Source organism: Hyperoodon ampullatus (assembly GCF_949752795.1).
Source record: "Hyperoodon ampullatus genome assembly, chromosome: 16".
Taxonomy (NCBI): Eukaryota; Metazoa; Chordata; class Mammalia; order Artiodactyla; family Ziphiidae; genus Hyperoodon; species Hyperoodon ampullatus.
In genome coordinates, this window is record NC_136929.1 from 1819800 (window position 1) to 1839074 (window position 19275).

At 45.6% G+C, this 19275-nt stretch overlaps 1 protein-coding gene across 2 annotated transcripts in view; it reads left to right on the forward strand.

Annotated features, from left to right (window-relative positions):
* Positions 1-8613: 8613 nt before the first annotated feature.
* Positions 8614-19275, forward strand: part of TUBGCP3 (tubulin gamma complex component 3) — a gene marked incomplete at both ends in the record, with an annotated part of 60004 nt that continues 49342 nt past the window's right edge. For both annotated transcript variants that reach the window (XM_079721959.1, XM_079721960.1), the window contains 2 exons: positions 8614-8689; positions 15988-16095. In XM_079721959.1, the coding sequence (XP_079578085.1) occupies positions 8614-8689; positions 15988-16095 (184 nt within the window). The remainder of the gene's footprint in view (positions 8690-15987; positions 16096-19275) is intronic.

The window sequence follows — 19275 nt, forward strand, 5'->3', positions numbered from 1 at the left end:
AGCTCTCATCTGGCTCGAAATCCTGCTCCCTTTCTTCCTCGTGGCACTGCCTGGTCAAATCTGTGAAGGGCCAAGCAGAGGTGGAAAGGCCGGAATCATTCCCAACTCGCTCTAACTTCTGATGAGATGGCCTGAGAGAACGTCATCCTCGAGGAAACCGTTCTGCTGAAGACTTAGAGTGCTTGTCTACTCCAAACTGATGGCTTTACAAATGGACTTCAGCCAGTGTTTGGGGTCCAAAGCTGTTTTTATTGGTTTTAATGCTCTTTGCATATAATAACAAAACATTTGCAAACAAACAGGACATCCAGGATCATGAAGAGGGAGATTAATCACATAAATTGTGACACATCCATATGATGGGATATTATGTAGTCATTAATGATCAGGCTTTAGCCTATTTGATGACATAGAAAAACACAAGATGTGATATTGAGTGAAATTGGAGGTCACAAAATAGTACGAGTAGTACAATTGCATGTATATAGATGTGCACACACACAGAGGGAGACTGGGTGTATAGATGCTAAAATATTAACGGGGAAAAAAATTAATGGGGGCTGTCCCTATGGGTGCAATTATGCCTGATTTTTATCATTTAGGTATTTTTGTCTCTTCTCAATTTTTCCCATGTACATTTGTTATCTTGGGGGCAGAAAAAAGTTTATTTTTAAATAATTGTGTATATATAACACTGCCATTAAATAAAAACAATTTCATAAGTTAATATATGGAGGCCATTTCCCCAACTAAAAGATGCCAAAAGAAAACCTTAGAAAGATAAAATGAATGATAAATTGAAAATAAGAGGTCATAATGCCAAGACACTAAGGAAAATGCAGTAAAACTTAATAAGACCTGGTAGAAATTAGAACAAAGCATTTGTAATTGATTGGATTGTTTTCTCACAGGACAATAAGGGATCCGATCAGTTTACCACCAAAATCCTTTTCGGAATTCTGGAAATAGGGCTTAAGCAGTGACGTCTTTGCCCGGAGATCTGCTCTTAAGATCTCAGGGAGGAAAACTGATCTGAATAGAGAAGGTGGACAGTTAAAGATACAGTTACAGTTAAAACAAGAGAGTTGGAGTGTCGATTTGAAGCAGAGCCAGCATAACAAAATTATGGATATAAAGTGAGCAAAATCAATCTCTTGGGGCTTCCTTGGTGGCGCAGTGGTTAAGAATCTGCCTGCCAAGGCAGGGGACATGGGTTCGAGCCCTGGTCCAGGAAGATCCCACATGCCGCAGAGCAACTGAGCCCGTGCGCCACAACTACAAAGCCTGCGCTCTAGAGCCTGCGAGCCACAACTACTAAGCCCACATGCCACAACTACTGAAGCCCGCGCGCCTAGAGCCCGTGCTCTGCAACAAGATAAGCCACGACCATGAGAAGCCCGTTCATTGCAATGAAGAGGAGCCCCCGCTCGCCGCAACTAGAGAAAGCCTGCGTGCAGCAACGAAGACCCAACGCAGCCAAAAATAAATAAATAACTTTAAAAAATCTCTTTCCTTTCCTCCTTCCTTTGCTTTCCTTTATGTACTTGTTACCTTTGACCCCATTTTATAAACCAAAGATAAAAAATTAAGCACGATACGTTTGTGGATGTTATTAACATTTAAGATTGTTATACTGAATTCTTAATGGCTTCTGAGTTTAAGAACAAAGCAAAACAAAGCTACCAAACATAGAGAATTAATAATTAAGTAAAATTACCCCCAAAGAAGAAAGACCCGGTTTTAGGGGAGAAAATTCTGAAACAACCCCCTTATAATACAAAGAAAGCCTTGAAAGCTACAAAGATGTCGCAGCCGTTCTTGGGATGCAATTTCTGCGAAGGCTGATGGGGGACCCTGAGGTGTCACGGTCAGGCAAGGCCAGGGTGTACGGGGTGTGATCCACTCCGTTCTTTCAACAAGACTCTGAAATTAATAAAATGCTGCAGTTTTTGTTTTTCAGATCAGAAAGCAGGCAAGAAGAAGTTAGACGATCCGCCCGCATAAGGACCAGGGACGTCAGGTGATCCACCTCTGGTTTTGGTGTTCTTCCTGTGCTTTAGTGAGTCTGCTGCTTTTTTAAAAAAATTAATCAATTCTTTTTATTGAAGTATAGTTGATTTACAATTTGTGTTAAGTCTGTTGCTTCTAAACTGTAAATTGAGGTTGTGCACAGGGAGACTTTAGAATTGCAGACCTTGCCTTGGGAATATCTACACAGTAATTTTATATTTACATTATACACTGAATGTGAATGGCAGCGAGGGATTGTGGGAGAGTGAAATTGGTGTAAATTGAAGAGTTAATGTGTTAGCACAGGGAGATCAGCTCGCTGCTTGGTGACCACCTAGAGGGGTGGGATAGGGAGGGTGGGAGGGAGACGCAAGAGGGAGGAGATATGGGGTTATATGTATACATATAGCTGATTCACTTTGTTATAAAGCAGAAACTAACACACCATTGTAAAGCAATTATACTCCAATAAAGATGTTTAAAAAAGAGTTAATGTGTAAGACACAAGATGGGGGGATTTTCTCAGCTTTGATTCTGTGCTTCATATTATACAGACTCGCCTCGTGTTGATATATTCCAGCTGTGTCTTTAAAAATATATTCAAGCAAATTTTATGTAAAACGAACAAACAGTGTTAGTTGTGCATGATGGGTCATGGGTCCATCCCATTGTCTTCTGAGGCACAGCAAATATAAAAACGTGACAAACAGCAAATGTCTTTTTCCACTATGCAGAGATGAGCTGAATTCTGCCGCTGCCAAGGTAACATAGGATAGATATTTATAGAAATAAGCGAGCTGTCCAGTCATTCACGTGCTTCAAATCAATCCCTGAGCACAAAGCCCCAAGCCCGGCAGAAAGAGTGTTAGACCTCAGCGGCCACAACGGCTCCTTGAAGAGTTTGTGGCTCAAAGAGGCTCCCTATCTGCCCATTGTGAACTCCGCGAAGCATTTGTTCAAGCAAACGGGGACTAAGAGCTCTAATCATCTGGAAAACTAATTAACTTCTTTTTTCAAAGGCTTTATCAGATTTCTCCTTGCAGCGTTCCTCAAATTCCTCAGCACCGAAGGGCTGAAGACCCCGGAGAGCAGCTCTGAAATATACCAGTGATCAGGAGTGTCTGGAGGAGAGGCTGAAACGCACCGTCTCGGGGTCCTGTGACCCAGATTTGAATCATGGGTCTGACCCTGGCCGTGAACTTGGACAAGGGATTGAGAACTTCAGGTGGCAACGGGGAAAATCAGATCAGGCTTGTGATGATTAGAGATGGGCTAGTCCACTCTGCACACGAAGAGCTGGTCGTGGCACCTCTGTAACCCAGCAATGCTGGGCCAGGTGGCCGTGGTAGCCTGGTGGACATCGTGACCCCCGCAGCCCCTGCGGATGGGCCCTGAGGGCCCGGGAGTGATGAATGGACAAAGGCGGTCTGGGTCCCAGAAGCTTCACAGACTTTGGGGGCACAGGGTATATCCTGCCGTGGAATCGAACATTGTACTAGGGCCAGCCTGGGCCGGCGAGGGCTTTAACCCAGGTTTCTCAGCCCCTGGAGGAGAGGAAGCCTCAGCCAACCTCATGTGCCTGGGGTGATGAGCGGCAGGCGCAGGGCATGGAGGGACCCACGCAGGAGGCAGCCCAGCTGTCACCTTTAACCTGACTCGAAAAGGGCATCCAGTCCCTAGTCCTGGAGGCAGGTTCTATCTTCCAAAGATCAGACGCCAGCACCACGTGCCGAGCACTGCAGACGCGATGCACCAGCTACGCGGACAACCTGCCCCACTGTGCACCTTCTCTTTCTTTACTCCTCACAACGGCTCTACTTAGGCTTGAAGAATCTCTACAACTCTGTTCAGTCTTCTACCAAGAGAGTCCACCTATTCCCAGCCACCCCTAGACGACAGCATAAGAACATTCAACCAGATCATAAGTAAACTGGGAAGGTAAAGTTGGTAAATCCACGGTCAAAGGGGAGAGATGAGGGCAGGCTGGAAATACTAGTCACAGAATTTTGTACCCAAACAAGGATATTTCATTCCCATTATGAAAAGTCATTTGTATTCTTTTAAAATAGTGTTTTAAAAATTAATTTAAAATACTTTTAAAATCAAAGAAAGAACGTGCCGGTTGAACACCATACTAAAAAACGTGATATACTTCAAAAACTGTGAATATAGACCGGAGAAATAAGATAAAAGAACTCTGACAAAAACAATGTTAGAAGAGAGGAGAGTAGGGGCTCCTGCTTCCCAAGGCGGGGAGAAGGGCAAAGGTAACACTCAATCCTGGTGGTATTTATAGTAAGGCTCCGTCAGATGTCAGCCTTTGAAAACTGATTACAATTTTTTAAAAGTATGAGAAGAAACACTACATACTCACAAAACAAGATAACAGAAAGGACAGTGGCTCAAAAGACTTCTTGACTTCTAAAGTAATTCATCCATCCACTTACTAGGGTTAAATGACATGTTCCTGAAATATATGAGTTTTCAAAGTCTAATTGGAGTTTCTTTCTGTTGATCTGATGTCAGAACAGTAAATTATTATGGTCTCAAAAAAGAAAAGTGAATATCAATTTAAAAATTCATTGTAATTTGAAAGACTGTTCACTAGTTTTAGTCCATCAATCATTACCGATCTTTATAATCACTGAGTTGGGTGCTGAAAGCTCGTTAATCACAAAGCTTCCAACTGAGGCAACTTGAATGGGTTTTTTCCTACAATATCAAATGTGACATAAGAGATAGAATGTGAAAGAGTTTTCAATGTAGCCCATATCAAGGAGACCTGAGACAGAGCAGCAGATCACACGGGGGAGGAGGGGACGTGAAGAGCCAGATGTGGACACTCTCTACCGTGGTGTCCCACATGACTGCCTCACCGTCTTACAGAAAAGTGGAGACGGGGGCACCTGACCACAGAATTCGCTGTCTTACCACAATAACCCACCGCCCAGAAGCACTGGACTAACATAAACTACGGACTTTAGTTAATAACAACATGTCCATATTGGTTCATTAATTGTAGCAGATATACCACACTCATGCAAAATGTTAATAATAGGGGAACCTGTGCCTGGGGTGGATGGGTGTATGAGCCTTTCTGTACTATTTACTCAACTTTCTATAAATTTAAAATGATACTGGGCTTCCCTGGTGGCACAGTGGTTAAGAATCCGTCTGCCAGTGCAGGGGACACGGGTTCGAGCCCTGGTCCAGAAAGATCTCACCTGCCGCGGAGCAGCTAAACCCATGCACCATAATTACTGAGCCTGCACTCTAGAGCCCGTGTGCCTAGAGCCCATGCTCTGCAACAAGAGAAGCCACTGCAGTGAGAAGCCAACACACCACAGCAAAGAGTAGTCCCCACTCACTGCAACTAGAGAAAGCCCACACGCAGCAACAAAGACCCAGTGCAGCCAAAAAAAAAAAAAAAAAAAAAGAAAGATACTAAAACCCATTGTCTATTCACTATTTTTAAAGAACTCATAGCCATGAGGGAGTGTCCAAGGGATACAGGAGCCAGCTGAAACAGCTCCCAAGAGCCAAGGCTGGAACAATTTGAGTAAGAAAATAAGTGATGCATTATTGGATTATGACCCAAAGTATAAAAATAAATACCCACAAATGCATACTGATATAAGTAAATTGTTGAAAAACAAGTAAATGGGGGAGAATAAACAAATCTCCATGCAGAAAAATTTTACATAAATCTGTGTAGGTACCCCACACTTAGGGAAGGGGACCATAACTACCCACTCCCTAGGTGTGGGCTGCACAGTGACATTCTTCCAAAGAGCAAGAAAGGAAAGAGAAAAGGAGTAACTGTACGAACACCACTGGAGGGTAGTTGACCAAGGTCCACACCAGCAGTGAGATGTCCAGTCAATAGACTGCAGCCTTGATGGGATGTGATTAGAATTGTTCTTCACCTCTGTGGACTTACTGCGTTTATATTTAATGTACTTTGTGAGCTACTTTGGTTTCAGCATACCATCTTAATATGTTTTCTCTTGTCCCTCCTGTTCTATGTTCACTTTTATTTCTTTTTTTTCTTTAAGTGGATGAAAATTTTTTTATTGTTTTATATTCTACACTATCATCTATCTAGAGTGAGGGAAAGAGATTGAGTTATTTTAAGGGATTGGCTCACATGAGTGTGGGCATGGCAATTCCACAATCTGCAGGGTGAGCTGTCAGCTGGAGACCCAGGGAATAGTCGATGCTGCAGCTCAAGTCTGAAGGCCGCCTGCTGGCAGAGCTACCTCATCCTTGGGGAACTCAGTCTTTTGTTCTATTCAGGCCTTCAACTGATCGGATGAGGCCCACCCACGCTACGGAGGGCAATCTGCTTTACTCAAAGCCTACTATTTACATGTTAATCTCATCCCAAAACACACTCACAGAAACACCTAGAACAACGTTTGACCACACATCTGGGCACCATGGCCAGTCAAGGTGACAAAAGTCACCCTCGGCATTAAAATCCTGGTGGGGCTGCCACTTGTACCAAGTAGGCCCCCAATCTTGGGCTACTGTAGCTGCAGTGTCACCCTGTTCATTTCCTACCAAGCCCCTTTTAGCTGGTGAGCCATGGCTTTTCACCTCCTGCCCCAAATTGAGCCCACCCCTTCTGGGACCAAAGCTGATGGTCGGGCAGCCACTGTGCACTGGGAGTACCAGGGCTCTCCTGGGTCAAGCTGTGTGGTGGGGACTGGAGCAGCCCTGGCAAGAAGACCATAGATGCACGTTTTTCTCCCTAGAGGCTCCATCATTTTTTCAAGACTGAATGCTTTCCAATTTGTGGTCTATCTTTGGTTGATTTCCAGTGCCCTGGCTTGGTTCATCTTGGCAATTTGGTCCAGTTTTCTGATTTTTTTTTTTTTGGTGAAAAGGAGTTGCTTGCATTCTCACCCATCATCTCTGGAAGTCCCTCTGGCTTCATGTATTTTGAGGGTCTGTCATCAGGCACACATGCATTTACAGTTCTGTCTTCCTAAGGAAGTGACCCTTTTATCAGCACGAGATGTCCTTCTCTGTCTCTGGACACTCCCTGTCTCCGAGTCTATTTTACCTGATGTTAATGTGGCCACTCCAGCCTTGCTATACTCACTGTTTTTTTGGTATATCTTTTCTCCACCCATTTACTGTCTACCAACTTTTTATATTAAAATATGTCTTAACCTGTAATCAGGTCCTGCTTTTTTCCTTCACTCATTCTGGCAATTTTGGCCTTTTAATGGAGCGTTTCATCCATTAACACTTGTTGCAGTCATTAGAGTGGTTGGATTTAGGTACACTGTTTTAAAAGTTTGTTTTCTGTTGTCCTCTTTGATTTTTTGTTTCTCTGTCCACTCTTTCACTCCTTCTTTTGGATGACTTGAGTCCTTTGGAATTCTGCTTCACTTGCTGCTGAGAAGAGCCAAACTGATTCTTCAGAAAATGGAGGAAAGATCAGACTCTGCACACACACACGAGGAGGGGTTTCCTGCTGTGTTTCAGAAGGTTCAGGTGACTTGGGTTTTCACGTTTTACCCAAACGTCTCCATCTCAAACCGCAGGGTGCACTTCTTCTCAGTTAACCATCCACCCTTAACAGGAGAGACTTGGCAGGACTGTGTGTTGAACTTGCATCATAGCTGGAGTCTGGTCCTCAGTTCTGATGACTTTGCAGGTACAAGAATAAGAGATTTCCTTTAGGGCTGTTATAGACGCCCTCTGGTTCTGCCTATGGCTGAGCCTCTAGCTAGAAATGCAAGGACCCCAGGTTTCCACATGTACCCCAGCACAGTCCACCCCACCTTGTGCTCTCTGTAGCCATCATTACCCCCGACCGCAGCAGCTGCTTAATTTCCCCAAGTCTTGCCATCAGCCAGCCCTTTTCCCCAAGTAGCCACACGTGACCATGTAACACATTTTGGTGGTCGACCTTGCTCCCTTCTCTCGCTCTTGTCTGACTGACTAGTTACCTGGGGCTGGGGGTGGGGAGGTGCCAAACAACACTCTTATGAAAAGCTGGACAATGTGGCCGGTGTCGATGGTCAGCCACGTGTCGAAAATCATAAAACCCTTGTACTTCTATAAACAGACTTCTCCACCCAAAGTGTAAGTAGAACCAATGATCTTTTTAAAAAAATTATGGTCTGTGAAAGCGCTTCAGGGCACCCACCACTCTCACAGCAGGTCAGGGGCCGTCCTGACCCTCTGCTGGGGACGTCTGGGGGTCGGTGCCGTCCTGACCCTCGAGGACACCTAGGGACGTTTGTGGGTCTGAGCACCGCAAGCAGCAGCGGCTGGGGCGCCTGGTTCCGGAACTTTCCTGGCTGGGCCGCAGTTGTCGGGAGGAACCCTTAGGCCGGCGCACCCGCGGCCCCAAGCGCCCGGAAGAAGCGGGGCACTGTGGGAGGGGCCCGCATTTCGGCGGGTTCCGTCAAAATGGCGCCCTTCTTGTCGGCGCTGCCCGCGGCCCCTTAGCCTGTGGGGGACCCGGGAGCCCGCGGGACGCGGGGCGGACGCGGGCGGCCGGGCCTCCCGAGCACGCAGGGCTCGGGACGGGGCGGGCGAGCGCCGGGGGCTCCGCGGGGCCCCCGCGGGCAGCCCCGGGCTAGGATGGCGACCCCGGACCAGAAGTCGCCGAACGTCCTGCTGCAGAACCTGTGCTGCCGGATCCTGGGCAGGAGTGAAGGTAGCGGGGCTGGCCGGGCGGCTGGGAGGCGTCCCCGGGGCTGGCGAGGTCGGGGCTGGCGGGCCTGCGGGCGCTGCAGCCCCCTGGGCGGGGGAAGGAGACCGGTCCCGGGGCGGCTGAGTCACCGCTGCCCAGCGCGGTGCCGGGGTGCAGCCCGGAGGACGGTCAGCCGCCGCGCGTCAGCCTCCTCCGGCCGCAGGGCCGGGCGGGCGCTCCCGCCCTTATCCGGATGGAGAGAGCGGCGGGCTGGCCCGGGTCACACGCCCGTGACTGCGCGGGGGCGACGCCGCTGAAGGGGTCCGGGTGGTGGAGCCACACAGTTTCCCCTTAACGTTAGCAAAGGAGCGGATTTGAGGGTGATGCAAAGGTGCCTATGACGGTTACCTGCCACGTTTTCCTTCGATGAAGGGCTGAGGGTTGCTTTTGATGTAAAGCCATTTCTGCAGGGTTCACATGGCGAGTCCTGCTACCAGACCGGTCCCGTGCGGTAGGTCAAGCCATTGTGTAGTCCTGGAACCGTAAAAATACGGCACAGTTTGTCGTCTCTCGATGTTTGTTTTGGCGGGAGGTGGGGGGAAGAGGGGATGCACTACGAAGGGATCTTTTGGGTAATTGAAGCAACTGGGTTACTTATTCCTTGAGCACCATAATGTGGGAAAGAAAGTGTGCAGTTTTTGCAGGAAGACTTAAAACAAAATTAAAGAATTGAGACTGCATTTTAACCTCTCATGATTCCTGACAATTAGCGTACATAATTTATTTGATGGTCTTAGGAGCAAAAAGATGAATTTTATTTGGTCAGTCTGTTAAATGACACTGACTTTACACAGTTTTTGCTCCAGCTTTTGAAGTTTCATTCTTTTTCTTTGTTCATCTAAGAAATCTTTGGGCTCCCCCCACCTCCAGGCACTGTGCTAGGCGCTGGTGATGCAGAGGTAGAGAGACAGGTAATTCCTCTCATAGATCCTACATTCTAGTGGAGGATATGTGATAAAATCAGTAAACTTACGGGCTTCCCTGGCGGTCCAGTGGTTAAGACTCATGCTTCCAATGCAGGGGTGCAGGTTTGATCCCTGGTCGGGGAAACTAAGATCCCACATACCATGCGGCGCAGCCAAAAAGTTAAATAAATAAATAAAAATTAAAAACAAGAAGATTTTCTCTCATCGTTAGAGTGGAAGAAACGTTCCTTATTTTAAAAAAAATCAGTAAACTTATAATGTTGTTTAGTGGTGCTATGATGAAAAATAAAGTAGGGTAAAGGGATTTTTTTAAATTTACAAGTTATTAGACTAGATTTAATCTTTTTTTAAAAATTATTTTTGGCTGCGTTGGGTCTTAATTGCTGCAAGCGGGGCTACTCTTTGTTACGGTGCACGGGCTTCTCATTGCAGTGGCTTCTCTTGTTGAAGAGCACGGGCTTCAGTAGTTGTTGCACAGCACGGGCTTCAGTAGTTGTTGCACATGGGCTTCAGTAGTTGCAGCACGAAGGCTCAGTCGTTGTAGCTCACGGGCTCTAGAGTGCAAGCTCAGTAGTTGTGGCTCACGGGCTTCAGCGGGCTCAGTAGTTGTGGCTCGTGAGCTCTAGAGAACAGGCTTAGTAGTTGTGGCGCATGGGCTTAGTTGATCCACGGCATGTGGGATCTTCCTGGACCAGGGATCGAACCCGTGTCCCCTGCATTGGCAGGTGGATTCTTAACCACTGTGCCACCAGGGAAGCCCAGGGTAAAGGGATATTGAGGAAAAGCTGAGGATACCTAAACAGAGACCTGGGTGGAGAGAGGGAGGGGCCCTGGAAAACCTGTGCCAAGGTCTTGAGGAGGGCGGGGCCTGGCTGTTTTCTGTTTTTATCTCCAGCTCTTCTGTGTGTGTCTGAGTTACCTTTCTGATTTGATGTTCCTGATCATAGGAGGCACCAGGGAACTGAGATTGTTGGTCATGATTCACTCATGTTAAAGTCAGGGTTTGCGTTACACACGTGGGCCCTCAGTTTTCCTCTAGGAATAAACCACACATTCATCCGTTTCCATCGTCACAACTAGACTTTGAAGACCATTCATTCATTGCGAGGTGTCATCATGTTTCTCAAATTTTTTTTTAACATTTGAGGCTCCTTTTGATTGACTTAGTTTCACCCATTCCAGGAGGTTGAAAAACTTTTCAGAAAGTTCTGCACTGTCCTCTCTCTCCATGTAGAATTGTGTCTCAATTAAGAGTAAATTGGCTCCTGTACACCTTAAACTTATACAGTGATGTATATCAGTTATATCTCAATAAAACTGGAAGGAAAAAAAAGTAAATAAGCTGTCTGTGAGATCCTGAGGGGTCCTCTCAGAGTAAAATATATCATAAAATCCACTAAAATGATGCTCTCTTTATCCTGTTCTGGACAGCTAGGATTGCCAAACAGTTGTATTCATAATTCCAAATTATGCTACTACTTACTGAAGAATATATGTCTTTAATAGCTTGCTTTGTTCTGTTTTAATTTATTCTTCCTTAGTGAACAAAGGAGCAATGTTATTGCTGCCTTTACAGTGTTTGAGATTTTTAAAAAATTTCTTTTCGTTGGTGGGTATTTTATCTGTTAACTTAGTAGAACATTTGATTAACTACATTTTCTAGTGACCTTACAAACAATTGGCCTTATGCTTTTATAATATATTGCTTTTTTAATACTGTGAAATGGAGGCATAATAGACACTTGTTACTTTTAATGTGAATTTCATATGAATCAGTTTTTCATAAAGTTTTTTTTTAAATTTGTAGTTAGCTTCAAGGGACCTTCAGAAGCAAAGCACCTAGCTATAATGATGCTTGACACTTTTATAAAGTTAGTGTAACCATTATTTCCCACCTTTTCCAGCTTATAACACTTGTGAATTTGTTTGAAACACACAGTGCCCGTCAGTGAGAGGAGAATTCTCTCTCCACAGCCTTGAGCCTCTCCTGGAGAACATTTTACTTATTATTATATCTTTGGATAGTCATTATTTCTGTCTTTGGAAACAGTGTACTTGATGTTACAGTGTTTCAGCTCTGCCAGAGGCAACATTCCTTTTCATACTTTGTAATCCTCTTTCTAACTAGCGATTAAGAAGAAATACAGGAGTTTTTGTTAGGTAAGTGTTTTAGCACAAACGCTTAGGTAGGACTACAGTAGCCCACATACTGAGGTCAGACGATGGCCCTGACTGGGAACGGCCATGTGAGGGCAGCGTGAGCCATGGTGCAGGCAGGGAAAGGATGTCATCTTGGTGGTTTGTGGACCACAAGTGGTGTTGCTGTGGGTTTTATGGTTTTTTAAAATTGTGAAGCGTTCTTGATGAAGTTCCAAACAAAGTGTAGTCTTTATCTTGGGAAAATCAATGTGTATTAAATATACATCAAAACATATTATGTGGGGGAAAAAACTTATTATGTGTATGTTAAAATGTACACTAAATGTTTATTAATGTGTATATTGAAATTTTAAAAGTTTAGGCTTCATTTGAAAATTGTACTTAATGGGTTTATTATTGCTATTTTAAAATGAATTCATATTTTAAAATGATCATGGTTTATGTTTCTAATACAGTAAATATAGATTGATGTAACCCACATAAATAAAAAACTTTTAGGGGTCCTCAATCTTAAAAGTGTAAAAGGGGCTTGAGACCAAAAAGTTTGAGAACCACAAACTAGAGCAATGATTTTTATTTTGTTTTTGTTCAGAGCATTGCTTTTCAACTAGCGCTGGGATCAGAGTCATCTGTGATCTCACGAGAACCTGATAACACTGGCTGCTTTGGGGAGAGGAGCTGGTGGCCAGACAGCAGTGGAGGGGGAAGACTTTTTACTGTGTGCAGTGTTACGTCTTTTCATTTTGAATTCTCTAAATGTGGCACTTATTCACAACTAATATTGTGGGCCCCATCTCCAGAGATACTGGTCCTGGCGGTGTCTGTGGGAGCTTGGCGTCTGGAACACAGTCATTCCGACCTGTGTCTGGGGTGGGGATTGCTGGTTCAGGTTTCTGACCTGTTGGCCTGTCCTTTACAAAAGCAGCGTCACGTGTACACAAGCCCACAGGTAGAGGAGGCGCAGGAAGGCAGAATCTTACCACTTGGACAGTTTGTCCTCTGTCACTTTCTGAATCTCTGGGAAGCACACGCCTGTAGAGTTTTTGTAATTCCTGGGGACTCGCTTATTTTTGTGCACCTTGAAGTTCAGTGGTTGTCGTTCACCTGAACGTGTGGATAATAACCCTTCCAGGATGCAGAGGGGCCGTCTTCCATCTGAAACCTCTCGGGCCCACACCTGCGTGCTCTCTGGGCCTTCGCGTGTCGGATTGAGATCCTGTGGTCCCACGGTGTCGCCGACCCTGGCTTTGCACCTCCTCCCAGTTCTCCCACCCTGCAGCCAGAGGGTCATTTCTAGAAAACAGTTTAATCAGATCTGTTGAAGGCTGGTTTTGTTCCCTGTCTGTAACCTACAGGATGAAGACCCCATTATCTTGCTTAAAGTTAAAAACTAAGGGTGCTGTGTTGAGTTGTAGTTTTGATGGCTATGCTAGACAAAAGGTACATTTAAATGACATTTTCAGGTTAATAATAATAAAGATAGCTAACGTTTGTTGAGTCCTTGCTGTGTGCCAGACGCTCTGCTCGCCCTCTGAGAGGTTGCGGTGGTTCCTAGTGGCCTCGTTTTATAGCCGAGGCCCCTGAGACCTGGAGAGGTGACGAAGCCGGCTCGCTGTCCTCCGGCTGCGGCGGGCAGGGCCACGCCAGGAACCCAGGCCTCTGATCCCGGACGGAGCCTCTTGTCTTGTCTGAGTAGAGGCGGGAAAGCCGTGGCCCTGCCTGTGGGGTGGCCTCTCACCTGCGTGGTTGGAAGTGTGTGTGTGTCAGGGCACTGCAGCGGCTCTCTGGCGCTCGTCAGACAGCATGTCCTTGAAGTCACTGGTGCCATTGCTTCTCAAAGAAACGTCGTCAGAGGCTTGGCGGGGGGGTGTACCGCCCCTTCCCCGCTCCTGATAACCGCCCACCCATGGCACATACCCAGAGCAGATTGGAGGCGACAGTGCTCTGGTACTTTGTGGTCCAAAATTTGAATACTCCTATTTTTAGTCTTGGGTTAAGCCAGATCATCACAGAGCTACCGTGGGCCTCCTTGTCTGGGACTCTTGATGGAGTGAGTTTGGCTTTGATGATTTGGATTTTAGAATCCAGTGTCATTGGCCTCCTTTGAGGAACAGTGTCCCGAGTAGCCCTGTGCATCCCACTACTGTGTCCTTTCCACCTGGTTCTATGGCTTTTCACCTGGCAGCTCCTCCCTGTCTTAAAGGTCACTTCCTCAGAGGGGCCTTGCTTAGCCAGCCTGTTTCACGAAGTCTTCCCTGTTATTTGCCATCGTAATGTCCTGCTTATTTCCTAGTAGCTCTTGTCACAGTCTGATTACCTTGTGTATTATTTGCCTCATTTTTTTGTATTCTCACAAAGGCTGCCTTCTTAGCCACTATTTCTTGTCTATTCTATTCTTAAGGCCTGTACTGTTTGGCATGTAGTAGGTGCTTTGGAATTATTCATTGAATCACTGATTGAGTTTACTTATACTTTAAAAATTGAATGATGTTTTGGGAGTGTTACAGGAGAAATTCGTAGTTGACATTGTTTGATATTTTGCACTGTAATCTTTGATGATAGTCGTTATTCAATGATACTCATTGATATCATATTGATGATAGTCATTATTAAAGAAAGAACAACTGCCTCCGCTGATTTCTTTCATAGTTTGGATTCTATGCATCTACCTTTGAAGCACAGGATAGGTAGATTTGATTTAAGAAATAGCTGATGGGTTTTTCAAATACTTTATCATCAACAAGAAAGATAGACTGGAAATTTGGCTGGCAGGCAGATAGGGAAACTGCAGTGTGGCTGCAGAGGTGGGAGGGATGTGGTAGACGTACAGAGGTGTGGAGGTGTGAAGACAAGGAAGAGGAGAGTGTGTCTGGTACTGAGGAGGTTTGAATTTGGGGTGGGAGAAAATTCCAAAGTTTATGAAACTTTTAGAGTGGGGATTTTTCTGGGATGTCCTTGAGTTTGTTGTTAATGAACTGTTGTTTGTAGAACTCAGGGTCGTGGTAATCTAAAAATAATTTTTAACTAAAATAGTTATACAAGCACTCCTTTTAAATAAGTGATGTTCAGTGACATGTAATATTTATGAAATTAATGTATACTTGGTGTAGAAAATTTTTAAAGTGTGGGAAAACATGAGGAAGAAGATCTCCCCTCTAATCCTGTGACTCCACAGAAACAGTTTGAGTTACTTCTGTTTGCTCCTTTCCCCCATGTATACACTCACCTTCTGTGTTGTGGTGCAGTGGTGTTTAAGGAAGACTGCGCACGTGCGTGTGTGTGTGTGTGTGTGTGTGTACGTGTGCTGGAGGTGGGAAGGTGGTCTGAGGAGCTGGGGGTGTGTGTGTGTCAGGGTTCTCAGCTGGACGTGAGTGAGGCGTCCTCAAGGAAGGGCAGGACCGCAGGGCGTGGCTGGTGTGTCGTGAGCTGGGCCCGGAGATGTGGCAGGTGGCAAGGGGCCCAGTGTTGTCGGCCTTCCTCAGGATCAGCCTGACTGCGTGTGGGTAATTTACTCCAGGGGCAAAAGGAGGAGTAGGTTACCAGCTACTCAGGAGCCTTGTTGAGATGGGCTCGTGGCTATGGAGGGATCATAGTGGGACACACTTTTAGAAGTCGAGTCAGCAGGGTTTACTGATCTGCCTTGTTCTCTTTGCTCTTGTAGGTTTATGCCTTAGAAAAAAAAAGATCCCCTTTTCTCAGTTTAGTGGGGTTTTTGAAGGGCGTGGAGGCACATGTCTGTGTTTAAGCCATCTCTTTACCTGGAAGTGCACACAGGGTTCATAAGTTATTGCCCGTTTTGGTTGCTCGTGGCCACTCCTGCTGTGTGTGTGCACGTGAGCCCTGGCGCTCCTTGTAGGCTCTGCTGAGCAGGTGCCGTGGTTTGGGCTGGCACTTTTCCTGCTCCTGTTTTAATGTGTATCAGTCCAGTCTGTTTTCTGTCTCCTAGGAGTTTTCAGGCTTTCTGTTGCTGTCTCCCTCACTTTGTCTGTAAAACCGTCATTCTACTCATTTAGTCGTTCATTCTGCCTCTTTGTGGCTCTTCCGTCCTCTCAGTTAAGCCCTGGGGAAGGTGGACGGTAGATGCACGTGCCCAGTGCACTGTGTTGAACTGGAAGCTTCAGGGGATCACAACGTAACGTGATGGTGATAACTTGCATCCTTTTATCTACCTTTCAGCCGATGTGGCCCAGCAGTTCCAGTATGCTGTGCGAGTTATTGGCAGCAACTTTGCCCCAACTGTTGAAAGAGATGAATTTCTAGTAGCTGAAAAAATCAAGAAAGAACGTATGTATTTTTCTTAAGTGTTATCATGTGTTGCATTCTTAAACTTGTCAAAGCTTAAGTTTATATATATATACACACACACACACACACACACACACACGGATATATATACTTGTGTATCTCTTTATATATGTATGTATTTCTTTGTATGTGTATGTATATATGTAGCTCCCAAGCACATCTTAATTATAGGTACTATTACAAATATATAAAAATATATATTAAAAATAAGGACAAGAACATAGTGGAAGGGGGTTGTTTTAAATACTATTGTAACAACATAATCTGGGTTAAGAATGTGAGGAAGATAAAAGGACTTCATATAACTTGCTGCTTATCTTGTGATTTGCAGTATTTAATCTTATGCACCCTTTGACCAGATAACAGAGGGTATTATCTTGGCAGTTAAAACAACTCAGTGAGTTAACTTGCAGTACTTTAGAGCTTACTGTTGAATGTTTTAATTCTGAGATGGTCCTGAAAGCTTTCATACACAGTGTTTGTCACCTTAGAGAAGGAAGCTTTCCACGTATTAGCCCCCGGTTAGGAATGGTTGTCCGACTGTGCATCCCAGCAGCATCTGAGGGAGGGGCTCTGAGCACCAGGACCCACTTGAGAGAGCTGCCCCTGTCCCGGTCGGAGGGTGGTTCTTCTCCAGGGGCTGGGTCCCCTTTCCTCACAGTTCTCCAGACTCAAGAGCCTGGCCCCAGCCACCTAAGCAGCAGCCTGGCACCTAAGAAAGCAGGTGCGTCCTCCCTGCGGGCCCGGCTCTTAAGCCGCCCAGGTGAAACGGGCTGTCGCAAGTGGTAATGCCACCTTCTCCGAGGTAGTTCTCATGGCACCGTTTCCTACCTCAGCTGTTGCATTATTAACCGTTTGGCCAGGGCTCTGGGTGAATGTCCTGTTTCTGAGCTGGGTACCTGAGCTGGGTGGTGTGGCAGCTGGGGGTAGGGTTGAGACCCTGGCGTGTGAGTGGCTGGGTCTGGGGGAGGCTCGGTGAGCAGTGCAGGACTGGGATGATTCAGATCTTGGGGTTACCTGGCATGTAGCTACTGTGTAAGGTGGGGGGTGGACTGTTCATCATACTGTGGAGACTTATTTCCTTTCTTGTCTGTAAAAGTGAACCTGAGAACATTGTACTCGCTTCTTGGTCCCTGATGATGGTTACATTTTAGATTATTAGTGAGAACCCCAACTACCAGGCACTGTATGTAACAGACCAAGCCCTTTATGAGTGTACAGACCCAGGCCCGCTGGTGAGAGCACTACACATGCTTGGAGTAGCTGAAGATGGTTTGTCCTCAGATCTACAGGACTGGCAGCCACGTTGTTGAGTGGGTCCTGAAGGATCCTTTTTTAAGAAGAAAACTGTAACCGTGCGCAGTTTATTGTTCTGTGTAGTCCCTGTACCTTTGAAATGAGGCTTGCTGTGTAGACGCAGTGCGTCTCTTCTGCCCGTTATCACCTGGTGTCCGCGGCTGCTCCTGGGCCCCCAGCCCACGTCCCCAGCCCTGACGTGGCCCAGCTGTGGTTGAGGTGTCGGTGATGGTGCGTGGAGTGGTCACCAGTGGTCTATCATCTTTCATTCATTCTTAGACATAGTTTTTACATTTTAATATTTTTGAAATTTGGTAATTGTTTTTGGTATATTAGATTAGTTGAGTTATGGTAGTTCTGCCCTCTGGAATAGCACAGAAATGTTAACTTGCCATTTTATATGGCTGGCTTCAGATATAAAATGCTAGTATGTTTTATATTGACACAAATTGCAAAACTCATCGTGTGTGACAAAATTTCACACCTATTGGTTTCTTCATTTTTCACATTGGTAAGTGAGGTACATTGTAACTCAAGGCTTGTTTTCCTTTATTTAGCAGTGTATTAGATAAAACATCATTTTTGGGGTGAATATTCTTTTTTTTTTTTTTCCACGGCAGGGCTCCCACTGCCGTGGCCTCCCCCGTTGTGGAGCACAGGCTCCGGACGCGCAGGCTCAGCGGCCATGGCTCACGGGCCCAGCCGCTCCGCGGCATGTGGGATCTTCCCAGACCGGGGCACGAACCCGCGTCCCCTGCATGGGCAGGCGGACTCTCAACCACTGCGCCACCAGGGAAGCCCCTGGGGTGAATATTCTGTGTTCATTTTTATTAGTATCATTTACTATATTTTATTGTCCTGTGACTTTTATATCTGAGTTAGCATTAGTCCCATTCTGTAGAAATAACATGTAAAAGTAAATTATATTGAATTTTTAACTGCATTCATTTTGTTGAATGCATTTTGTAATAATGCATTTTAAAGAGAGCTTTACCATTCTGCACAGGAAGGCTTGGAGGTACAGCTTTGATTAGGATGAAGCGGTTTCTGGTATGTCCATACGAGACTTGCTGGTCCATACAATCAGTACATGATACGGGGACCCTTTCCTAGGTGATGAATATGAAAAGGTATTGGCTGTCAAGTCAGTCATTGTCTTTCTAGAGAAGAATTTGAACATTTAAACTAAGTGAGCTTGGCTGATGAGATTTTAAGAAAGCAGTCCTGCTACACTGGGGTAAACAGACGCAGAGATTCCTTGGAGAATAGTGAGGCTGTGGCGCTTTTATCTCGGCTGTAACGGGACTCCTTGGAGAGGCACCTGTGCACAGGTGGTCGTGCAGCGTGGTGGATGCGGGTGAGCGTCTCCTCCCAGGCCCACGTCCTCCTTCACGGAGCCGAGTGGCGAGTGAGCTTCTCATTGGTTCCCTTGGCTTCTAGAGAATGTGCTGTGGCCGTGAGCCCTGGGGACACGCAGGCATGGAACGAATTCCTGGGTGAAGATTAGCCCCTTAGCTGTTTCGATTTCGATTTTGAAACAGTAACTGACTATTACATCTTACACCAAAGCAAGATGAAGCACTGCATATATATTAACAAAAATGCTTAGAAGGTATGGTTTTTAAGTCACACTGTCATGAATGGAGCACTTCTTTGTTATTGCCTTTTGCAGTTAGGATCCCAAAGATGTTTTCACTTCCCATCCCTCCCTCCAGGTGGCCTCTTTACTAACTAGCTAAACTTGTGGTACTTTGCCTCACTGGGCCGTTTGTTACTATTTATAGATAGGATCTAAAAAAACCCATCATTTCTGTTACTTTAGCTAATTTTCACATAAACTCTTTGATTACAGCCTAATTTTGT